Source organism: Desmodus rotundus, chromosome 4 (assembly GCF_022682495.2).
Source record: "Desmodus rotundus isolate HL8 chromosome 4, HLdesRot8A.1, whole genome shotgun sequence".
Classification (NCBI taxonomy): Eukaryota; Metazoa; Chordata; class Mammalia; order Chiroptera; family Phyllostomidae; genus Desmodus; species Desmodus rotundus.
In genome coordinates, this window is record NC_071390.1 from 157,297,033 (window position 1) to 157,318,954 (window position 21,922).

At 35.1% G+C, this 21,922-nt stretch overlaps 1 protein-coding gene across 7 annotated transcripts in view; it reads right to left on the reverse strand.

Moving 5' to 3' along the window:
• Positions 1-1,075: 1,075 nt before the first annotated feature.
• Positions 1,076-21,922, reverse strand: part of N4BP2 (NEDD4 binding protein 2) — a 212,197-nt gene continuing 191,350 nt past the window's right edge. For all 7 annotated transcript variants that reach the window (XM_045182825.3, XM_024573702.4, XM_045182824.3 and 4 more), the window contains 4 exons: positions 15,460-15,648; positions 14,152-14,320; positions 6,208-6,331; positions 1,076-4,930 (listed from right to left, as the gene is read on the reverse strand). In XM_045182825.3, coding sequence (XP_045038760.2) covers positions 4,885-4,930; positions 6,208-6,331; positions 14,152-14,320; positions 15,460-15,648 — 528 coding nt within the window. In that variant the 3' untranslated portion in view covers positions 1,076-4,884. The remainder of the gene's footprint in view (positions 4,931-6,207; positions 6,332-14,151; positions 14,321-15,459; positions 15,649-21,922) is intronic.

Below are 21,922 nucleotides of genomic sequence, written 5' to 3' on the forward strand. Positions count from 1 at the left end.
GGACAGAAAATGTGATACACACACACACACACACACAAAGTTATGTGATATATATTTCATTATATATTCTATATAATATATATTTCATCATATATAACATATATTTCATTATATATATATATATATACTAATAACAATTGGATATTTAGGTTAAAAAACACACAACTGTGAGTGCCCTTTTATTATTCCTGCACATAGTAGTCATCAACAAAGACCTGCTGAAGAAATGTATCAAGAACTAATTTTTACATTATTTGCATTCAATGATCAAAAAATGATGTGGCAGAGACAGCTGTTCATTCCTCCAAGAGAATGCCTAAATTTTAGGTGAATATATGGCAGTCTGAAATAAAGACAATTTCCCAGCCTCTCTAGCAACTAGACGTGACCACATGACTAAGTTATGGCCAATAAGATAAAAGTATTAGTGTTCTCTGACAGCTCCCAAATATTTTGTATAAAAGATTGCTGGCACTTGCCCATCACTCCTTGCTTTGTCCTTCCTCCAACAAAATGTAGATGTGTGATGGTTAGAGCTCTAGCGTAGAAAAATGAAGGCCACACCTTGAGTATGGTAGAGTGCTAGACTAAAAGGATCTTAGATCCCCAAAATCTTCATGTAAAAGAGCACATTCATCAGTCCTAGACTCTATACCTCTGGAACTGTATATTAAGAGAGAAGTGAACTTCTCTCTTTGCATTGGGAAAAGTCATAACATCAGCTTCGTTTGGATAAAGGAGAAAGGCAGACTTATAAACGGCAGATTTTCACAGACATACCCTGTGGAGCCATATCTCTTTCCGTTGGGAATAGGATATCATCTCTTCAAGTTCTTACCCTTTTGATAAGATGAAGTTGCTCTATACTAGGAGTCAGAGAACCTAGGTTCCAGTCATACCTCTGCCACTAACTAGCAAATCCATTAACTTCTCTAAGCCTTTTAAAGACACCTATATAAAAAAATTCTCGAGTCTTAAAATATAATGTATATGAAAGTGGTCCATAGTATGTATCACTATACACAAAATAATTGATGAGAATAATTGAGATACCTGTAGATAGAAGCTCCATCTCACACTCTATCCCCGGTAACAAGTATTCGATAAATATTCATCAAATAAATGTTTTTAAGTTGCTAAATGAGTTATTCTGCTTTGGAGTTAAAGTTCAAAGGTCTTTAATATTAACTAAAGTATTATTTGAGTCCCTTTGAGACACAAATCTTAATTTTATACATCTGTCAAAAGGTAAAAGGGTGTGAAAAGATAAACCTAGCTAATCCATTTATCTAGTTCAAAAGTGGACCCCATATTTGTTATAACAAAATAATTTAAACTAGAATAAAGTTGTGGTATAGAAATGAAAATTTTTAATACTTTTCCCTTGAGATTACAAAAATACACATAAAAATATTTTTTAATATTTAAACCACTAACCCTACCACATCAAATGAAAGATTTTCTCACACTGGACTGTGGCTAAAGTATTTTATTAAATTAAGTATGTAATCTGCAAATGGCTTCATAAGAAATTTTTTGAAGCAAAGTTATAAAACATTTTCAATAAAAAAGTAGTTAACAGCAAAATTACATTTTCTTTATAGTATAAATAAAAACATTTTGTTTCTGATACACTGTCTGAAAACTGTGTTATACATTCTCCAACTGATAGCTGCAGCGTTGTACTTTAATAAGAAGTCTCATGGTTAATTCAGTCATTTGTTAATAACTGGTTCATCATTTGGACTGTTACAGTCAACTGCTCAACTTTATGGAAAATGATAAAATCTCTCCTCATACAATGTGAACGTCCAAAAGGTTCTTCGAGATATAGATGTATTCCAGCCTTGTTTCTCTATTAAATTCTCTAAAGAGGCATTAATTAATATTGTAAACTTGAATTACATTTTAAAAATAAGCACCATTAACAAACAATCTACATAAACTTACTTTTGGCCACACATTTAAATTTGTTTCTTTAACATGTAAATAAAAATAAACAATATTTAACCACTACACAGGAAAATTACCAAACTTCACCTCATTGCACAATGGGAAAGCACTTAGAAAAAGCACTTGGAAAAAAAAAACCCAGCAAACAGTATTTTTGTATCTTTTTTGTACATTTTGTCATTTTCTTAAACTAAGAGCAGTTAAGACATTGTCAGAGCAATTTCCTGAGTTTCAAACTTTCCAATTTCAAGCTCAAAGCCAATCTTGTTAATATGTGTGCCCTTTTTCCAAGCATACAAAACACTTGAATTTAAAAAGAAAAAGAACAAAAATAAAGAATCGGAAACAATGCAACATAATTGTTTAGCTTTTCTTCTCAAAATGTATTATAATACAAGAAGACACTTTAAAATACAAGTCAGGATTTCTACCATACACTATGTCCTATATTTAAAGGCCACAGAATTGCAAATAATATGGAAACACTAATAAATTGGAAGAAACCTCAATTTGAAAATAATACAGGAATATAGGAACAGCTAATAAACAGGAGACAACCTGCTTCTAGTTCTCAGGTTCAACTAAGGAAGTAGATGGACTGAAAATACTGTTAAGGGTCCCCTCAGTCCAACTGTCTCCTGCGGTTTCCACATTAGTTCTCTTTCCCCCCATGGCAGATACTGGTAACGACTACTGAAAGGTAATTGTTACTGAAACCTTCCGAACTACAGAGTGTTGCACTTTTAAAATACTAGTATGTCTGCAAAGAGCCATTCTAATGAATCGTGTGCTAACACAAATAAACCATACATAAAAACTTTGAAAACCCCCACACTATCTTTACTTTGGGCACACAGGGTTTAGAAATGGGCAAAAGTGAAAAATTTGATGATCCCCAACTATGTTCCCCTTTGGCACATAAGATTTAGAAATGGGCAAAGCAATAAAGGAGCAATTATAAAAATTGTTTCCATAATTATGTGTTGCTTAAACCATAGTAAATAGTGGGGTAGGTGGCAGTTTAGGGTTATTTAGGATTAAACAACTTCATAAAACCACATATGATGCTTAAAATGTGCCTATATATTTATGAATGAAGATTGAGAAATACCCTAGACTTACCAAAATAAAGCATAAAATTAAAGTTGATACAATATAAACAGAGCTTCTTTCATTTGGTTTCTGCCACAAAAACCTCACCTTTTGTTCGTTTTGACTGCTCCCACATTAAGCATAATTATAACAACACTAAAATAAATCTAGCTGAAGTGCTCAGAAGCAATTTTTCAACGGGATCAGGAAATATAAAAACACCGAAAATGAATATGCAGCTACACACTCAAATAACTCTAGACTTTAGTATTGTTAGTCACATTTTTTACATCTTATTAATTTATACATAAAAATATTTTATATCATTAACAATTGTAGTTTTTAAGTTGTTGAAAGAAATTGTGTTATTTGTAATGTATACAACTCTTCTCGACATCATTAAAAAACATGTTCTAAACTGTTGGCATCTTTTTTTTTAACAAATTATTACAAACATAAAATATGAATAATACTTCAATACCAGATAGTCACTAACCATTTCTAAATAATAAACATATACTTTTGTTTTTGTGGAAATAGATTTAACGAGACAGCTCTTCCTTTAAAACTATGCTTTCATAATATATAAAAATGTGTTTTTGAGTTTTATTTTCATTAAAATGTCTGTTATTGTAGAAAACCATTCTGTAATTCAGGATTCTTTCAATAATGGCTCAATCCTATAATTCCTGATCCAAATGATTTTTTAAGCAACACAATTGTTTGTTAAAATTATATATGTTGAAATTATTCTCCATATACAAAGTCAAATTTATTTAACCACTGTCTCCTACTGGATAATTATACTTTACCACATTAAATTTGTGTAAAGGAAACTTCAATTGAGATACTAACAGGACTTTCCAGCTGAGCAAAACACAGAAGTCAATGAAGGCTTTCTTTCAGAAGTTGGCTCTTTTTAAAAGGTAAAAACTTTTAAATGGTAAGGATTCTTTTTATAATCATATTAAAATTTTTTCTACATTTGTTTCAAAATTAACAGGATTCTGCCCTTCCTGCAGTTTAGAAATTACATGCCTCAATATAAAAGATAGCTCTTTAGTACTACCTTAAATACCACTTACAGACAGTTCTAGAAGCAGTTCTATGAACACAGCAACATCTGGTAGATATCTAACCATTTCTCCTTCTCTGAAAACTTTTCTGCCTATGGAAGGTATAAAACTGCAATATAATCTCAGACCCCAACTTTTCTCCTAGAAAATGCACACACGGAAAAAAGAAAATATTAGGAGATTAAGATCATACATAAATACAAAGCAGAAGAAAGTACAAAAGCATGTGTCCCTCTAAGATATGGCAAAATAAAATGATTTTTTTGTATTTAGTTTTGATCAAACAGCATTCAAGTGTTTTTGTTAGCTTTCCTTTCTTTCATTGCTTCCACTACTTCTTTTTTTAGCAGCAGCCTTTGAAAGGCATGAACAGGTCTCTGAGGCTTAAAATACCTCTACCAGACACCATTAGATCATGGGTCACTAAGTGTCAAACTACAATTAAGAGAAAGATAACATTTCCTCTCTCAGAAAGAATTAGCACACTTTCAAACTTTAAAATTGGATCTGGTAATTTTCCTAAGACATTTTGTAATCAATAAAAGTTATCTTTAATATTTTTAACAGACAAGATATTTGGCATTTGATTCAATAAAAGTTTTAACTTCTCTTGAATTTTGAAAAACATTGAAAACATTTATGTTTTATAACTGGACATTATTTCTAATAAAATGCATGTTAACAGTAAACTTGACTAAATTACTGCAAATAAAACTAATTTTAACCTACAAACCTTCACCCTTCTGAGTTGAGGATGTTTATTTTACTTTAGCATGACTTTCAAGCACCCTGGTTTAATTTCAGAGAACCTGCAGAAATGAGAAAAGAGTCATTTCAAAGATAAAAGTTTCAAATTGGTTACAAATATATTTTATAATCAATTCCAAATGCCTATACTAAATATATTTACTATTTAATATTTAAGTACTCTCCGTTATTAAGGCAATATCCAGGACCAGTATCTATACTTATGTTCCTTTTAATCTATTGTCAAAATAAATACATTCCTAAGGCTGGGGTTGATTCCTAACTTAATAGTTATTACAATTTAAGATTTATCAAAACTCTGAAGCCTGAATTTGACCTTCATGAAGAACAGCATGCTGTATCAAGGATAAGATGATGTCTCAGTTACATTATTTCTATGCATTAAGTGAATACCAAGAATAAATCTCCAGTATAACAGGTAAGTCTGATTTATCAGGCCATGAAATAGTTTCAATACTCTAGTGTGAAATTTTTTTAAAAAACTAGTCTCTAAAATAGATCATTAATCACAACATGATAATGTTCCAGTCTAAGGACTCCTTTTGTAAAAGCAACTGAAATGTCACCTCTTTTCACGCTCAGAATTAATGCTACCTTTTCTATAATGTAGCCTAACAACATATTATTACATGACATAAACACAATATGCTACACTAACTGAAACAAGTAGTAGGGGGTACAGGGTACTTGAAGATACACATCCTCAGGGATCTGTCCATCGACAGATCTTTATTCTTGGACTTCCCTTACTGTTTTCTATTATTCGAATAATAATCACTTAGTTTAAAAAAAAGCATTTCATATGTGTCAACTAAAATCATTAATGGCATTTAACTTATGAAGATATATACATTCACAGCGGCTACAGTGTCTCTGCTGAAGTTTAAACAATCTGAATTATAACCAATTTCATCAGAAGCTCCCCAATTCTTTCAAAAGTCACATATATCTATCTCCTTTCAGATGAATAATCAAACAGCAATTTTAAACTATGATATAGATAATCAATTATCTTGAATAATGTGTTATCAAAGACGTACAAATATATCTGCTTTCTTTTAGATTTTAAATTTATGATAGGAATAGTTTTGCCAGATGATTACTTTAACAACACACACATTTTTTTCTTTCATTTCTGGTTTACTGGACATCATAAATCCGACAGGGAAAGTAGCATCTTAATTCAAGCATGACTTTGGGGCTAAAATTAGATGGTGGAATTTAGTTAGCTACTCTAACAAACAGCTCTGAGTGCACTCTTAATGTTTACTATCTACACGGGCAACTGCCATTACTGGTAACAGCAGTCTGTACTCACCTGAAGCTATGGCTTGTGAGGTATTTAATGACGGCTGGTTTGATGCGAGCCACTCCTCCCTGGCTGTGGTTTCCTCTCCCCGTAATCACAGAGAGGTAGGGTTTGCCACCACTCTGCTTAAATTCTGTCACAACAGGAATTGCAACAGTTAAAACTCACTTCAGTTATATCCTTAATAAAAAAAAAAAACCCTGAACTACTCAAAACACATATAAAATAATTTTCATAGGAATTTAGAGATTTGTTATTTTAAAAAGCCTCCACACTGATGTTTTTAAATGTATGTTTCATCAGCACTGTTTAAGTATGGAACCCTCAACGCAATTCATCTGCCTAAAAGTTTAAGTGGAACTTCTTTCCTTGTGGAGAGGGAGATCTCCTTGTGCTACCGGAGTTTCTCTCTGAAGTACTGATAATCTCAGTAATACTGATACCTAAAAATTATTACACACATGGAATCAGCCGTTGCTTTAAGTGACATATCTATTAACTAAGAATCTTCACAACAACCCTATTAGTTAAATACTCTAGAGCCAGACAACTTTGGTCTAATTAGCAGCTCTGCCACTAAATGACTGTATGTTATGACTATGGACAAGTTACTTAGCCTATCTGTGCTTGTTTCATAAGCAGCAAGATGGACTATAAAGCAACTATTTCCCTCAGGCTCAGCATGGCTCAACTGCTTAGGTGTGGTCCTGCAAAGCGGAAGGTCACTAGTTCGATTCTCAGTCAGGGCACATGCCTGGGTTGTGGGTTTGGTCCCAGGACAGGGTGCCCATGAGCAGCAACTGATCCATGTTCCTCTCTCACGTCGATGTTTCTCTCCCTCTCTTTCTCCCTCCCTTCCCTTCTCTCTAAAAATAAATAAATAAATAAAATTTTTTTAAAAAGAATATCACCTTTTTCCCACCAGGAATGGCAACACCAAATCCACTAATTATAGCACAGACTGCAGTCTTACTGTTAAAGATAATCAATTATTAACTTAAGAAATTCTTCCAAATAGATTATTATTTTTTTACATGAAAAGGGAAAAAAGGGAGAAAGAGAGGGAGAGAAACATCAATGTGAGAGAAAAACATCTACTGGTGCCCCAATCAGAAACAGAACTTGCAACCCAGGCACGTGCTCTGACCAGGAACTAAACTGGCAACCTCACTTTGCAGGACAATGCCCAACCAACTCAGCCACACGGATCAGGGATGATTTTTAAATATGGAATGAAACGGAGACTCTTAAAAGACCACAGCTCCTACTCAGGTGATAACCTCAAAAAAATCAAACATATAAATCCTAAAAGTCAGTACCTGCAATAAAATTCTGAAAACCTATTACTAGTAAGAGTTGATTTAATGAATTTAATAATTGTTCCTCAGTTATAAATAGCACAAGTTTTGACCTTTAGCATAAAATACATAAATACATTAACAAAAACATTCCACATTTCTTTTGCTCAAGTCGTCCTAAGACTACAGCAGATCCACATACAGACGGTTTTTCAAGTCTGGTATCTCCAGGGCAATATTTAGCCTGGAATTTTAAGAGGATATATTGCTCCTGAATTTTTAATTCCTTCCTTGCTTAAGATCTCCATTTCTACTCTAATCCATATCCAATATTTCAAGCAATATTGTGTTCAAAATTCAACTGTGCTGGGTGCTAGACATACAAGGGTACTCACTATGTAAGAAGTTTTTACACTATACAGTTATTATTTGTGCATTTTTATTTACGGATGTGGAATTACAAATCAAGGTTTACTGTAATAAAACTTAAATCTCTTAATTAACTATAATCCCCTCATCACTACTGTTCCCTCATCAGCTCCCTTGTTGTTTATACTTACTGCTCTGAAAATATTCTCTAGTTGAATCACATTCCTCAAATAAAGCAGGTGTTCAAAGAATGTTTGTTGAATAAATTAACGTACATGTTTAGGTTCATAAATGTTAGGTTATGCCTGCTGTTTACCACCTTTTAAAAAAACTAACTCATTTTTAAGCATATCCTAAATTTCTTACCATTTCAACTATAAATAGTTCAATATGTATTTCAAAAAGGACTCTTTAAAAAAATACAATGTCATATCTTGCAAAATTAAAAATAGTTCCTTAATATCACGTTTCTAAAAATGACTAAGAAATTCCTCAAACAGTCTCAAAAAATGCTTTACCGGGACTTGTTTCAATCAGAGTTAAAACAGATTCACACACTGCATTTGGTTGATATACTTCCTAAATAATTTTAATCTAAAGATTCTTCCTCTCCCTGTATTTTACTTTACAATTTGTTGAAAAAATTGTATCATTTATCCTAGATTTCCAAAGTCTGGATTTTATTGACTGGTGCCATTTAACATGTTGTTCTGTTCCCTGTAACTCCCTAAAAGGTAGTCCTGAGATCTAAAGCTTTATATGTTTCTGGTGTATTTGGGGCAAAAACACTTCGTGGGTGGTCAACCATAAAGCACATAAGAGTGAGATAATCTTTTTGTTTTGTTTTGTTTTACTTCATCCCCAATTTTGACAATCACCTTTTATGACAAAGCAATTTAGGGTTGAGCCATAGATTTTCCCCTGGACACATTTCTATTCAACAATACTACCACCTGGTGGTGACGGACAGAAACTACATGCCACCACAGGTGCCAGCAAAATGGGCCTCGGCATCCAGAAGGGATTTCTATCTTGGGTCTGACCAAGCATCTACCACCTTACACAAATTATTTAACTTCTTCTTTCTTGTAAGTTTTGTATTGCTATAAAATTCATGTAACATAAAATTTACAATTTTAAAATGTACAATTCAGTAGTTTTTAGTGTGTTATATGTTGTGCAACCATCAACACAATCTAATTCCAGAAACTTCCACCATCTCAAAAACAAATTCTATACCTGTTAGCAGTTACTCCACATTCCCCCCTTTCCAACACCTTTCCCCCATTTCTCGCAGTCACTAATGTACTTTCTGATTCTGTGGATTTGCCTGTTCTGGACATATAAATGGAAATCATGTTAACATGTGGCCTTTTGTATCTGGCTTCTATCACACAGCATAATGTTCACAAGGTTCCTCCATGTTGTGGCATGTATCAGTACTTCATTCATTTTCATGGCTGAATAATATTCCACTGTGCAAATACACCACATTTGTTCATTCATCAGCTGATGGGCATCTGGGTTGTTTTCACTTTTTTGTTATTATAAACACCCATATACAAGTTTTTGTGTAAATGGATTTTAATTCTCTAAGAGCAAAACTGTGTGTCTTATGGTAACCCTATGTGTAACTTTTTGAGGGATGCCAACCTTTTCCATAGAAGTTGTATCATTTAACATACCCACTAGCAATATATGAGGGTTGCAATTCTCCACATCCCTATCAACACTTATTTTCCATTTTATTAAACTTTCAAAACCAGTTTCCTCATCTACAAACTGAGAGAAATACCTACACTTTATTCAGTCTTTATTCAAAAGTTTTTTTGAATGCTGAAAAGGTTCTACATATAAATGATTCAGTAATCTTCACTGACTAGATTCTAGGCCAGAAAGACATTTTTTTTTAATCCTTGTCCAAGGATATATTTATTGATTTAGAGAGAGAGGAAGAGAGAGAAAGTCTGACAATTATGGAATTAAAAAAACCACATCCATCCAGACTGGTAGGAAGGGCACAGACACAGAATGGGCTGGTCCCTTGCCCACATGTAGTAGATAAAATTTTGGGAGGGATATCTTAGGAGCAAGGAGTCCCAGCCCCAGCCCAGGATTCCAGTGCCAGGAAGATAAGTACCCACAACTTCTGGCTGCAAAAAAAAAACCAGTGGGGGATTGAGTCAGTGAAAAACTGCTGGAGCCCAAAGCACTTCCTATTAAAGAACCCACACACAGACTCACCTACTCAGACTCACTTCCTCTGAGCTCCAGCAACAGGGTAGCAGCTGGAAAGGCACCAGTGGCATAAAGAGAGGAACTGAACTGTCTGGCATCAAGGCAAGCAGAAGCCGTTGTCCCTTTTCTAAACTCTCCCTACACAAATCCACATAGTCAGCAAGCTGGTGCCATATCCCAGATTCCATCAACCTGGCTAACACCGTTTGACTCCACCTTGGGGGTCCCCAGAGAGTCTGCCTCACCCAACTTACAGACCCAACCAATCTGCTTTTTCAGATGAATGGCTGGGTCTTGGCTCATGCTTCACAACTTCCTAAACCCTCTCAAACAAGCAAGAGTTAGCCTCCGTGATCCCCAGGCCCTGTACTAGAAGCAGCCAGCCTAGATTCACAGCTTGGCTTTGCCTGGGAATCTTCGAGCCCAGCAAAAGTAGCAGCCATCTCAGATTGCTTTTTAGCTCAGGCAGACTGGTCCTGGACAAAACAAAGGTGAGGGCTGATCTTGGCCTGTACCACCTGGGAAACCTCAGCACCAGCACACCCAGTGGACAGCTACAGACCGTGCACAACCACCCTGTCCCTGCACAGCTCTCACGGAGTGTGGAAGTTGGTGGTAAGCAGTCATAGCCAATCCCAGCAGCTGACTGGCCTGGGTAAATCCCTCCCATTGATCTGCCAACTGCAACCAAGCCTCAACTACAAGAGAAGGGTATACTGAGCCCACATGGAGGGTGCACCTCGAGTCCCCAGCTGGGGTGACAGGGGATGCTGTGACCCTACAGGACACCTACGACATTAGCCCACACTGCCAAGACACAGAGTCAAGTCAACTCTACCTAATACATAGAAACAAACACAGGGAGTCTGCCAAAATGAGGAAACAAAGAAACATGGCCCAAATGAAAGAACAGATCAAAACTCCAGAAAAAGAACTAAACGAAATGGAGATAAGCAATCAATCAGAAGCAGAGTTCAAAACACTGGTTATTAGAATGCTCAAGGAACTTAGTGAGGACCTCAGCGGCATAAAAGAGATCCAGTCAGAAACGAAGGATACACTAATTGAAATAAAGAACAATTGACAGGGAAACAACAGTAGAGTGGATGAAGCCGAGAATCAAATCAATCATTTGGAACATAAAGAAACAAAAAACAACCAATCAGAACAAGAAGAAGAAAAAAGAATCCAAAAAAAATGAGGATAGTGTAAGCAGCTTTGGGACAACTTCAAGAGATTCAACATTCTCCTCAGAGGGGTGCCAGAAAGAAAAGAAAAAGATCAAGAAATCAGAAATCTATATGAAAAAATAATGAAAGAAAAACTTCCCTAATTTGGTAAAGGAAACAGACATGCAAGTCCAGGAAGCACAGAGAGTCCCAAACAAGATGGATGCAAAGAGACCCACTCCAAGACACACTATAATTAAAATGCCAAGGTTAAAGATAGAGAGAATCTTGGAAGCAGCAAGAGAAAAGAAGTTAGTTACTTACAGGGGAGTTTCCATAAGACTGTCAGCTGATTTCTCAAAAGAAACTTTGTAGGCTAGAAGGGATTGGCAAGAAATATTAAAAGTCATGTTGAGAGGGACCTACAGACAAGACTGCTCCACCTAGCAAAGCTATCATTGAGAATCAAAGGGCAGATAAAGTGCTTCTCAGATGAGAAAAAACTAAAGGAACTCATCATCACCAAACCTATGAAATGTTAAAGGGATTTATTTAAGAAAAAGATCAAAACTATGAATAATAAAATGGCAAAAAATACATATGTATTAACAATTGAATCTAAAAATCAAACTAAGCCAACAAGAAGAACAGAGACAGAATCATGGATGTGGAGAGTGTTTTGATGGTTGCCAGATGGGAAGGCAGTGTGCAGGAATGGGTGAAGAGGTGAGGGGATTAAGAAGTACAAATAGGTAGTTACAGAATAGCCTTGGGGATGTAAAGTACAGCATAGGAAATGGAGTAACCAAAGAACTTACATGCATGACCCACGGACATGAACAACGGTGGGGACATTGCCTAAGGGACTGGGGGTGCGGAAAAATCAGGACAACTATAATAGTATAATCAATAAAATATAATTTAAAAATATAAAAACAACATCAACAAAAACAATTGGAGGAGTGGAATCCTGTCCCTCATCAAAGAATATCTGCTAATAACATGGAATGGACAAAACTATAAAACACCATATGCAATCACCAATAAAATAACTGATTTAACCAAGGATTATCAATGGATACTGAATATGGCCTGTATATGGGACAATATTATTAAAACAATGTTAAATATCATAAAAGCAAGAATGGTATTGTGATTATGTAGGAGAATGAATTTGTTCTCAAGTGATAAACAAGCTAAGATATTTAGAGGTAAAGTACCACAATGCTTAAAAACTTTTTTTAAATGGTTCAGTATAAAGCAGTTTTAGAGAGATTAAGCAAATGTGGCCAAAACTAATCAATCTAGGAAAAGAATATATGGGTGTTTATTATACAGTTATTTCAACTTCCCAGTAGGTTTTTAATTTTTCTATATAAAAAACTAGGAAAAAGTGACCAAGTGTACTCGTACATGCTGACATGCAAAATAAAGTTCATTATAACTAAACATCCACCACAGAGGAATGATACACTATGAAGCATTCACAGAATACTACACAGCAGTTAAAACCAGGTTGATCAAGCTAAGCAATCTTGAAAACTACAGTAGGTACAAATAAAGTAAGCGGCTTGGCTGATGACACAGTGTGACACCGTGTGTGTTCATTATTTAAAACTCACAAAAGGAGTACTACAGACTGGTTATATATGAATGCACACACAGTAAGGGCAGGGAGGATGGAGACCAAACAGAAGGATATTGATTTCCACTAGAAAGGGAGGGAAGAAAGAGAAAAGAATTTGGAAGACTACAAAGAAAGGAATAAAAAAACATGAAGAGTGTAGGGTGAAATGTTATTGCTCATTACTTGTATATACAGATATTAAGGTGTTCATTATATTACTCTGTAACCTTTTTAATATGTTTTTTATGATAGATGAATCTTCTACCTTTTATATGAACCATATTTAATCAAGTATTTAATTAATTACAAGTGATATGTGTTGAATTGAGAAATCTATATGAAGTATAGTGTAAAGCTTTCTAAAATATATGTAAATCAATGACCAGAACAACACAGCTGTCGATGACAAGGCAGGGCTAAGGGGCCACAAGGTAAGGACTGAGGCATGGGACTCTATGACTCCGTGATAAAAGGGAGATAAAGAAAAGCCAAGTTGAGAATTCAAAAATACTATACTGGTGAAGAAAGGACATGACGTCTAGTAGTAGTATCTGTGTAACTAAAACAGACTGAATTTTTCTAAGTGCTACCTTCTGATCACCAAATGAAAACAAGCTGCTAAGCCAACAAGATACTTTAATGTATGTGAAGGACATGATACTGAAACATGGAAACATGAAAGAGATCCTCATCCAAAGTCCTGGGAAGAGGAAAAATTTAGATTAAGAGGCAAGAAGTGGCCTTTCCTATTGAGCTGCAAAGGCAAAATACAAGCAGAAAGGGAAAACGGGGTACCACCATAATGCAGACACTCAAAGTCTGCCTTTTGTGATAATCCTGTAAAAATTCTATCACCTTATTTACTTCTGTATTTTATTAACCATCTATTGAACTGACAACTAATAAATATCTATGAGCTTTAATAAATGTCTAATGAACAAGAGGTGTAATATTCCTGAAAAGTCCCACTTTTAAGTCTCAGGATTCCTAGATTACACTATGCCCTTCCTTTAAAAACACATCAGAGGAATACGAACAGAACAAAACAGGGAAATAAACTGTTAATGGCCATGTCAATGACAATTCTTTTCTAAGAGCGTTCCCTTGAAGAATAAGCCTAATATAAACATCTGTTAATGTAGCACAGATCTCCTCAGCCTGCACATCCAAACTCTCCTGAATTTGTAATTGATACTAATATAAAAGCAAAGGCTCATTTCGTATTGAAAACCTGTCATTTTCATAGCCCCACCTTCAGTTTTCTGCTGTAAAACTGCCATCAAATGTGCTATAGCTTCATCCACGTGCAGTCCATGGAGGTCTAAGACATTCTGTGGCAGCAGGGAGGCGTTGACTTTCTCAAAGATCTCGACGGCAGCAAGGTGATTGGCTTCTTTCATCTTCTGCTCATGGAGACTACCCTTTAATTATAAACACGCCAGTAAAAAACACTTGTATAGTTGGTATTTGCTAGGCAATGAGGAAACAAACAGTAACCCACATACAAGGTAGCACGAAAAAGGGAACAACTAATCTAAAATTTTTAAAAATGCAATGCATTTAAATATGTAAGAATGCACTAAAATTTATTCTGGTGGATTGATAAGAAAGTTCTCAAACTCCTAAATCACTTCTAACTTATTTCCTGATCCAAAACTCGCAGAAAACAAACTAAAACAAACACTACCCATCTCAAGAAGTAATCCAGTGGTTTATCCTTTGATAATCCCCAGTTTCACCCTTCTTTTTTTTTCTTTTATTGATTCTAGAGAGAGATGAAGGAAAGGAGAAAGAGGACAGAAACATTGATGTGAGAGAGAAACACAATGGGGGACTGAACCTGCAACCCAGGCATGTGAATCGAATCTCTGACCTTTCGGTTTGCAGGACAACACCCAACCAATGGAGCCACATAGGCCAGGGCTGGAGTCCCATCCCTTTTGACACCCTCAAAGTTTGCTATTAGGGCTCACAGGGTCACACCAGCTTGATACCCTTCTCTGCTCAATCACAAAAAGTAAGCCATATAGAACCACAAAAATAAAAAGTACATCAGACAGGTTTCTTGTAATACTATGCCAGATGAACTCAGCTGATACTTTACTTCCCTGAAAAATATTAATGTAACTTTCTTTTTCTGACTATAAAAGTAATACATTACTAAAAATTCAAACATAATATAAAGCACAAGACCCCTATAATCCCACCCTGAGATGGCCAATATTAACATTCGGCTATCTTTCCTCCAGAAGACTTTCTATCTGTTTAAAAGCAGCACTGAATGAGAGAATCTAACCTAAAAGAAAATAAACACTCAAAATAAACAATAATTCATGTAAACTATAAATGCAAAAGCAACCACAGAAATTGAGCATTTAATTTCAAAGGAGATGAAATTCTCAGAACCATACATTTCTTATATATCAAAATACCTATGTTATTTATATAATCTACATTCCCCAGGATAACTTAATCTAGTCACAATACAAGTATCTGCTTCAAGATTATTCAGACATCATAGGCGACAAAGGAAAAAACAATAATCAGTTTTCCTCCTTACCTGCTGGGCATAAAATGTGGCAACGTTTTTTTTCCCCATTCGATAAGCTTCTTTTGCTTTGCTGTAGCATTCCATCCTCTTCTGTTGGTGCAGGAAGGCCTCTGCCCGGTAGTCATCATAGTCTGGGTACTCAAAATCCTGGAAGGATGACTCATTTGGTGTATCTTCGGGCTCTTTCAATTTCTTTGCCTGTAAGACATTACCCAATTGAGTACAATACAGAGAAAGCAGAAAATACAGGCTTTACCTTCGGAAAAATATATACAAAAACTAGGCTCCACTATTTTTCATCTTTCTTCTTAGAAAAGAGACGTATCTCCCCAGTATCTATCTAGTTAAGTCCTGCACTTAGTGACTAATGCAGAATTTTTCAAATTTTAGTTTGTAAACCCATTCAAAGGGTCCAGTCACTAAAGGTAATAATGGCATATTTCTTTTCGCTTACTTTTTTTTTTTTAGTGACAGCATATTTCTTTTTTTTTTTTTTTAAGATTTTATTTACTTATTTTTAGAGAGGGCGGAAGGGAGGGAGAAGGAGAGAGAGAGAGACATAGCAACAACATTGACGGCTATCTCCTGCTCACACCCTGACCAGGGACCAAACCAGAAACCCAGGCATGTGCTCTCTGTGGGAAATGAACCACAGACCCCTCACTTTGCAGGATGACAACCAACCAACTGAACCACACTGGTCTGGGCTAGGGATAGCATATTTCAATTTATAGTTTTTTATACAACTCAACAACAAAATAATCTGCTCATAAATGGGCAGAGGACCTAAAATGACACTTCCCTAAAGAAGATAAACAAATGGCCAACAGATATATGAAAAGATGTTCAACTTCACTAGCTATTAGAGATATGTAAACCAAAACTACAATGAGACACCATCTCATAGCTCTCAGAATAGCTATTATCAATGAAAAAGACATTTGTAATAACAAATGTTGGAAAGACTGTGGAGAAAAAGGAACCTTCATTCACTGCTGGTGGGAACGTAAACTGGTACAGACACTATGGAACAGTATGCAGGTTCCTAAAAAAATTAAGAATAGTTACCACATGACCCAGCAACCCCTCTTCTAGGTATCTACCCCCAAGAATTTGAAAACATTTATTCGAAAAGATATATTTACCCCTATGTTCATTTCAACATTATTCAGAGTGGCCAAGACAAGGAAACAACCAAAGTGTCAATGGATAGAGATTGACATATATACGATGAATAGTACTCAGCCGTAAGAAAACATAATACTGCCATTTGTGACAACACAGATGGATCTTGAAAATATCATGCTAAGCGAAATAAGTCTGATTTATAAAAAAGCCAAAAATTGGCTTTTGGCCAATGAAATCTTATAATTTCACACATATATGGGATATAAAACTTAAAGGAACAAATGAACAATAAGACAATAAAAAGCTCATACACAGACAATAGTAACCATCAGAGGGAAAAGGGGGTTAGGGAGGGTAGTGAAGGGTAAAGTGGGTCAAATATATGGTGATGGATGGAGACTGACTTTGGGTGGTGAACACACAATGCAATTTACAGATGATGTGTCGTAGAAATGTACCTGAAACCTATATAATTTTAGTTACCAATTTCACCCCAATAAATTTTTAAAAACAATCAATAAAATAATTGAGTAATATTCTTCTTAAACCAGAAGGGCATGTGTAGCGACCACGCCTGGTAGGCAGTAAAAATTGTAAGTGGATTTATAGGAGTTTTCAATCAGCTGCCCACCAACTAGCTACTATGACAGTGATGACTTTCTAAACTTTTGGAAAATTATCTTTTAAGCAATTGTTATCCAGAATAAACCCTTATATTAAAGAAGGAAAAGTAACTAACTTAAAACACAAGGTAATAGAAGTAATTATGCAAATTTGCCTCAATGCTCTCCACCAAATGGAAGATTCATTTTTCTGAAGAAATTCTTATACAGTACATCCAAATGTCTCTAAACTATCGAAAGTTAGTATTAAAAAAAACAGTAAACTATAGTGACTTCTATATCCAATTTGGCTTCCATTTATCCCACTCCCCAAAATGATATTTGCAAGCAACAAGCTAATGCTTCTTAGCATGCCATTGGGGAGGGTGTGGGGTGGAATTATATGATTTGAGCTGATTTTCTTTTTCTGTTTTTAATATTTTATTTATTTATTTTTAGAGAGACAGGAAGAGAAGTCGCCTCTTGGCCTCAATCCACTAAGCCATACCAGCCACAGCTTGAGTTGATTTTCTTAAAACCATAAAAGAATTCCAAGTACCAGGTGCCATACCAAGTAATTTAATGATCATTTTATGAATACTGAAATCCAAAATCCTCCCAAAAATGTAATTTTCAACTTCTTAAACAAATCATGCTTTTCTGACATAATTAATTGAAAGTAAATTAAATAATGTAGGTTACTTGTTAAATTTCTAAAAGCTGAAAAATGTCATTAAATTAGAAATATTATCAAGGATTATAATTATAATGTACTCTATAATACAATCTTTTAATAAAATGACAATTAACTATTTCATAATTTATGTTAATTATAAAATATTACAAGTATGTATTACATAATATACACTGCTAATTTGATTTTTAAAAATACTTTTTAAATTTCCTGCCTATGAATGGACTTTAGAAGCTAAGAAATGTTGGGAAGAACATGTTTAATATATAACAGTAGTTAGTTGTATACTTTTTCACTCATTTCACTCATTTTTTCTTACTTGAACCCTAGAATTCTATTTATATATTTGTTTGTTTTATTTTTAGAGAGAGGGGAAGAGAGGGAGAGAAACATCGATGTGCAAGAGATACATCGATCGCTTGCCTCTCACACGCTCCTAATCAGGGACCTGGCCTGTAACCCAGGCATGTTCCCAGACTGGGAATCGAACTGGCAATCTTCTGGTTCACAGGCTGGCACTCAATCCATTGAGCCACGCCAGCCAGGACGACCCCTAGAATTCTAAAGGCTTGAAAGAGTTAAAGAAACTTTTTTTTTAAAAAGAGAGAGAATAATAAAATAAAGGCGTCACCATACTCCTAATCATTACCACAGTAAAAAATCTATAAATACACAATTTACTTTTGTAACAAATATCCAGCTATTTTATGAAAGAACACAAGGCTCTCTCTGACACAGAATATTCATAGAACCTACATCCTTATGTCACTCTCACCAATACTTAATCACAAGCTTGTTTCATATTAATGTTTAAATATTGTACAAGTATATGGCTTGCATCCTGGGGAAGGGATTATAAAAACACTTTTTATGACCTTTGAAAAGCCCACAGTGACTAACACTATGAACATAAATACTTCATAGCAATAGAGTCTCTGTTGGTGTTCATAGTAAAAAATGCAAATTACATTTGGATTTCTGGGAAGAGATCCTTCGTTTCTTATTTTTAAAAAGAAAAAAACAGTATACAAAGAGAAGCGCTTTCTCAAATATCTCCTCTCTTTTGAAAGAAAACTAAGATTTATTCCTGTACCTATTTCACAGTGATGTGGTTTACTATAACTTCATTAACAAGGGCCAAGTGGAATACATGCTTCCTAAGAATTCGCCTAATTAGTACCAGTTACTTCCGCTGAAAGCACGATGTACTATAATAATAAAATCATTTCCTATGGTAACAAAATCATGAATTTTATTAAAGACTAAGGGGAAAAGCAGTAGTATTAATAAAACACAGATTTTAATGTTAGTTTCTTGAAAACAGATAAACCAAAACATTACTGATTCCATGATACTCCCTGAAATCAGTATCTGTGTGGTCCCTTAAAGTCCTGGGACATCAAAGATAGACTTTTCTGCTCACAATTCTCAGAGGATTTTTATCAGTGTTGTAAGATCTGCCTACATTTTGTGAGAAAGGCTGAGAATCATCTCCAAAATAACTGAGAGTTTACATTTTGGCCAGCAGTCACATAACTAACTCATGAAACCCCTTTCCTGATCCCAACATTTCCAACTATCTCCAACTTTGAGCAAGTATATCCTCTCCCCATCACCTCTTCTATCACCACAGTGATCCACAAATCGTTGCTCTATTATCAGAAAAGAAGTAATCTGCATTCCCAGTTTGGCCTTCCAGGCCTCATCATCATCTTACACGCTCCCTGCATCTTATAATATACTGCGCCTCTCTATTCATGATGAGTGCAGATCAGTGTTATCACTTGGTTCCTGCTCCATGTACAGCACTAACAGATCACATGAATATCAAAACTACCTATGTCCTATATATCAACTAAGTGATGGTGAAATGTTCAAAGAAAAAATGGAGCATATACATTATTCCTGAGTAGTCTTATTAATAAGAATAGCAGAATGATAGAGACCTATAAAAAAAAATTTTAAACCCTAAAGCTATTAGAAGATAAATATATAAGATCAATTATATTTCTATGCGCTTATACAAAAATAAAATTAAAAAAATAATTCCATTTATAATAGCATCAAAAAATATTAATTTTTTAGAATATTTAAAAATAAAGTTTAAAAGATGCAAAACTTAATACTCGAAATTATAATACCCTGTTGAATGAAATTAAGAAGACCTAAATAAATTGAAAGATTCTGCATGCTCACAGATTGGAAGACAGTATTATTCAGATGGCAACACAACTCAATCTGATCTACAGACTCAACACAATCCCAATAAAAATTCCCTCTGGCTTCTTTGCAGAAATTGACAAGCTGATCCTAAAATTCACATAGAAATGCAAGTGGGCCATAACAGCCAAAACAATCTTAAAAAAAGAACAAAGTTGGAAACTTACACTTCCCAATTTCAAAACTTACCACAAAGCTACAGTAATCAAGACAGTGTGGTAATGACATAATGACAGACATACAGATCCATGGAATAGAACTGAGAATCTAGCAATAAACTTACAGTCAATGCATTGTCAACAGGGGGATAAGAAAACTCATTGGGAAAAGAAGGGTCTTTGCAACAAGTGGTGCTGTGACAACTGGACATGCACACATAAAAGAATGAACTTGGACCCCATCTCACACCATATACAAATCTGACTCACAACAGATCAAAGGACTGTTTTGTAAGCACTAAAACTATAAAACTTTTAGAAAGAAATAGGTAAAAATCTCATGACCTTGGATTGGGCAATGGCTTCTTAGATATGACAGCACATCATCAAAATTTAAAATTTTGGTACTTCAAAGGACACCATTAAAAAAAGTGAAGACAACTGAATGGGAGGAAATTTTGTAAGTTGTATATAAATAACTCTTACACCCCCCAAAAAATTTTTAAGCGGACAAAGGATACAAATATACATTTCTTCAAAGAAGATAAACAAATGACCAGTAAGCACACGAAAAGATGTTCAACATTCCCAGTCATCAGGGAAATCAAAATCAAAATGAGGTATCACTTCTATATTAACCATTTCTTTTATTTCCTGAATTCTGATTCTTTGACATCTGGGGCTTTGCTAACCCCTGGAGAAACAGCACCCCACCTCCACCCTGGTGTTAATGAATTCCCAGAGATAGCAAACAACTCACCTGCTAGTGTATCTTACATATGCAAACCAACAAATCTAGAGCCCGTATCTCAAATCACCTCCTTTTGAGGTTCTCACCCTCTGGGCCACCATCAACATACCCTAGTCACCTAAGCCAGGCACCAGAAAACTGAGGACAAACTTTCCCATGCCCCAGAGCCTACTGCAATTATTCAAACTAGTCAGTCCTAAACCTACTTACCCTGCCTTACCCATTTCTTCCCACAGAAACCACAAAAAAGTCTCTTGCCCACATTTCTTCCCTGCTTACTCTGGCTCCGGACCAACCCTGGTGCTTCCCCATGTAGCCTGGGTGGCAGGCCAGGCCTTTTATTACTAGGGATCTGAGCATATAATAAAATTCTTCCATTATGATATCTCCATGTCTTAGTGTTTTACCGAATCTGATTTAAACAAATCCCAGGTACTCTTAAGACAACACCACACCTTCTAAGATGGCTATGATCAAGAAGATTGACAATAACAAGTGTCAGAGAAGACATGGAGAAATTGCAACCTTCATACACTGCTGATGGGAATGTAAAATAGTGCAGCCACTTTGGAAAAACGTTTGGCAGTTTCTCAAAGAGTTAAATATTTCTGCCCACATATTTATAGCCTATGTATGACCCATCATATCACAACCCCACTGCTATTCAATTAAGCCTCATACTCTGCTGTGTAGCAGGTACACAGAAAGTTACAGAAATTCAAGTGCTTGTACACAATGACAATGACATTGAAGGAAAAAGCAATCAGCTATAAATTCATTATTTTCAGTAAACATCCCACACCAAATATGCAATTGGTGGTTAAATTCCCAATCTAGTCAAAATGGTGAGAAATAATCATCAAATTATCTCAATAATCCAATTATACTTCTATATACAATTATCATTATAGGAAAAAAT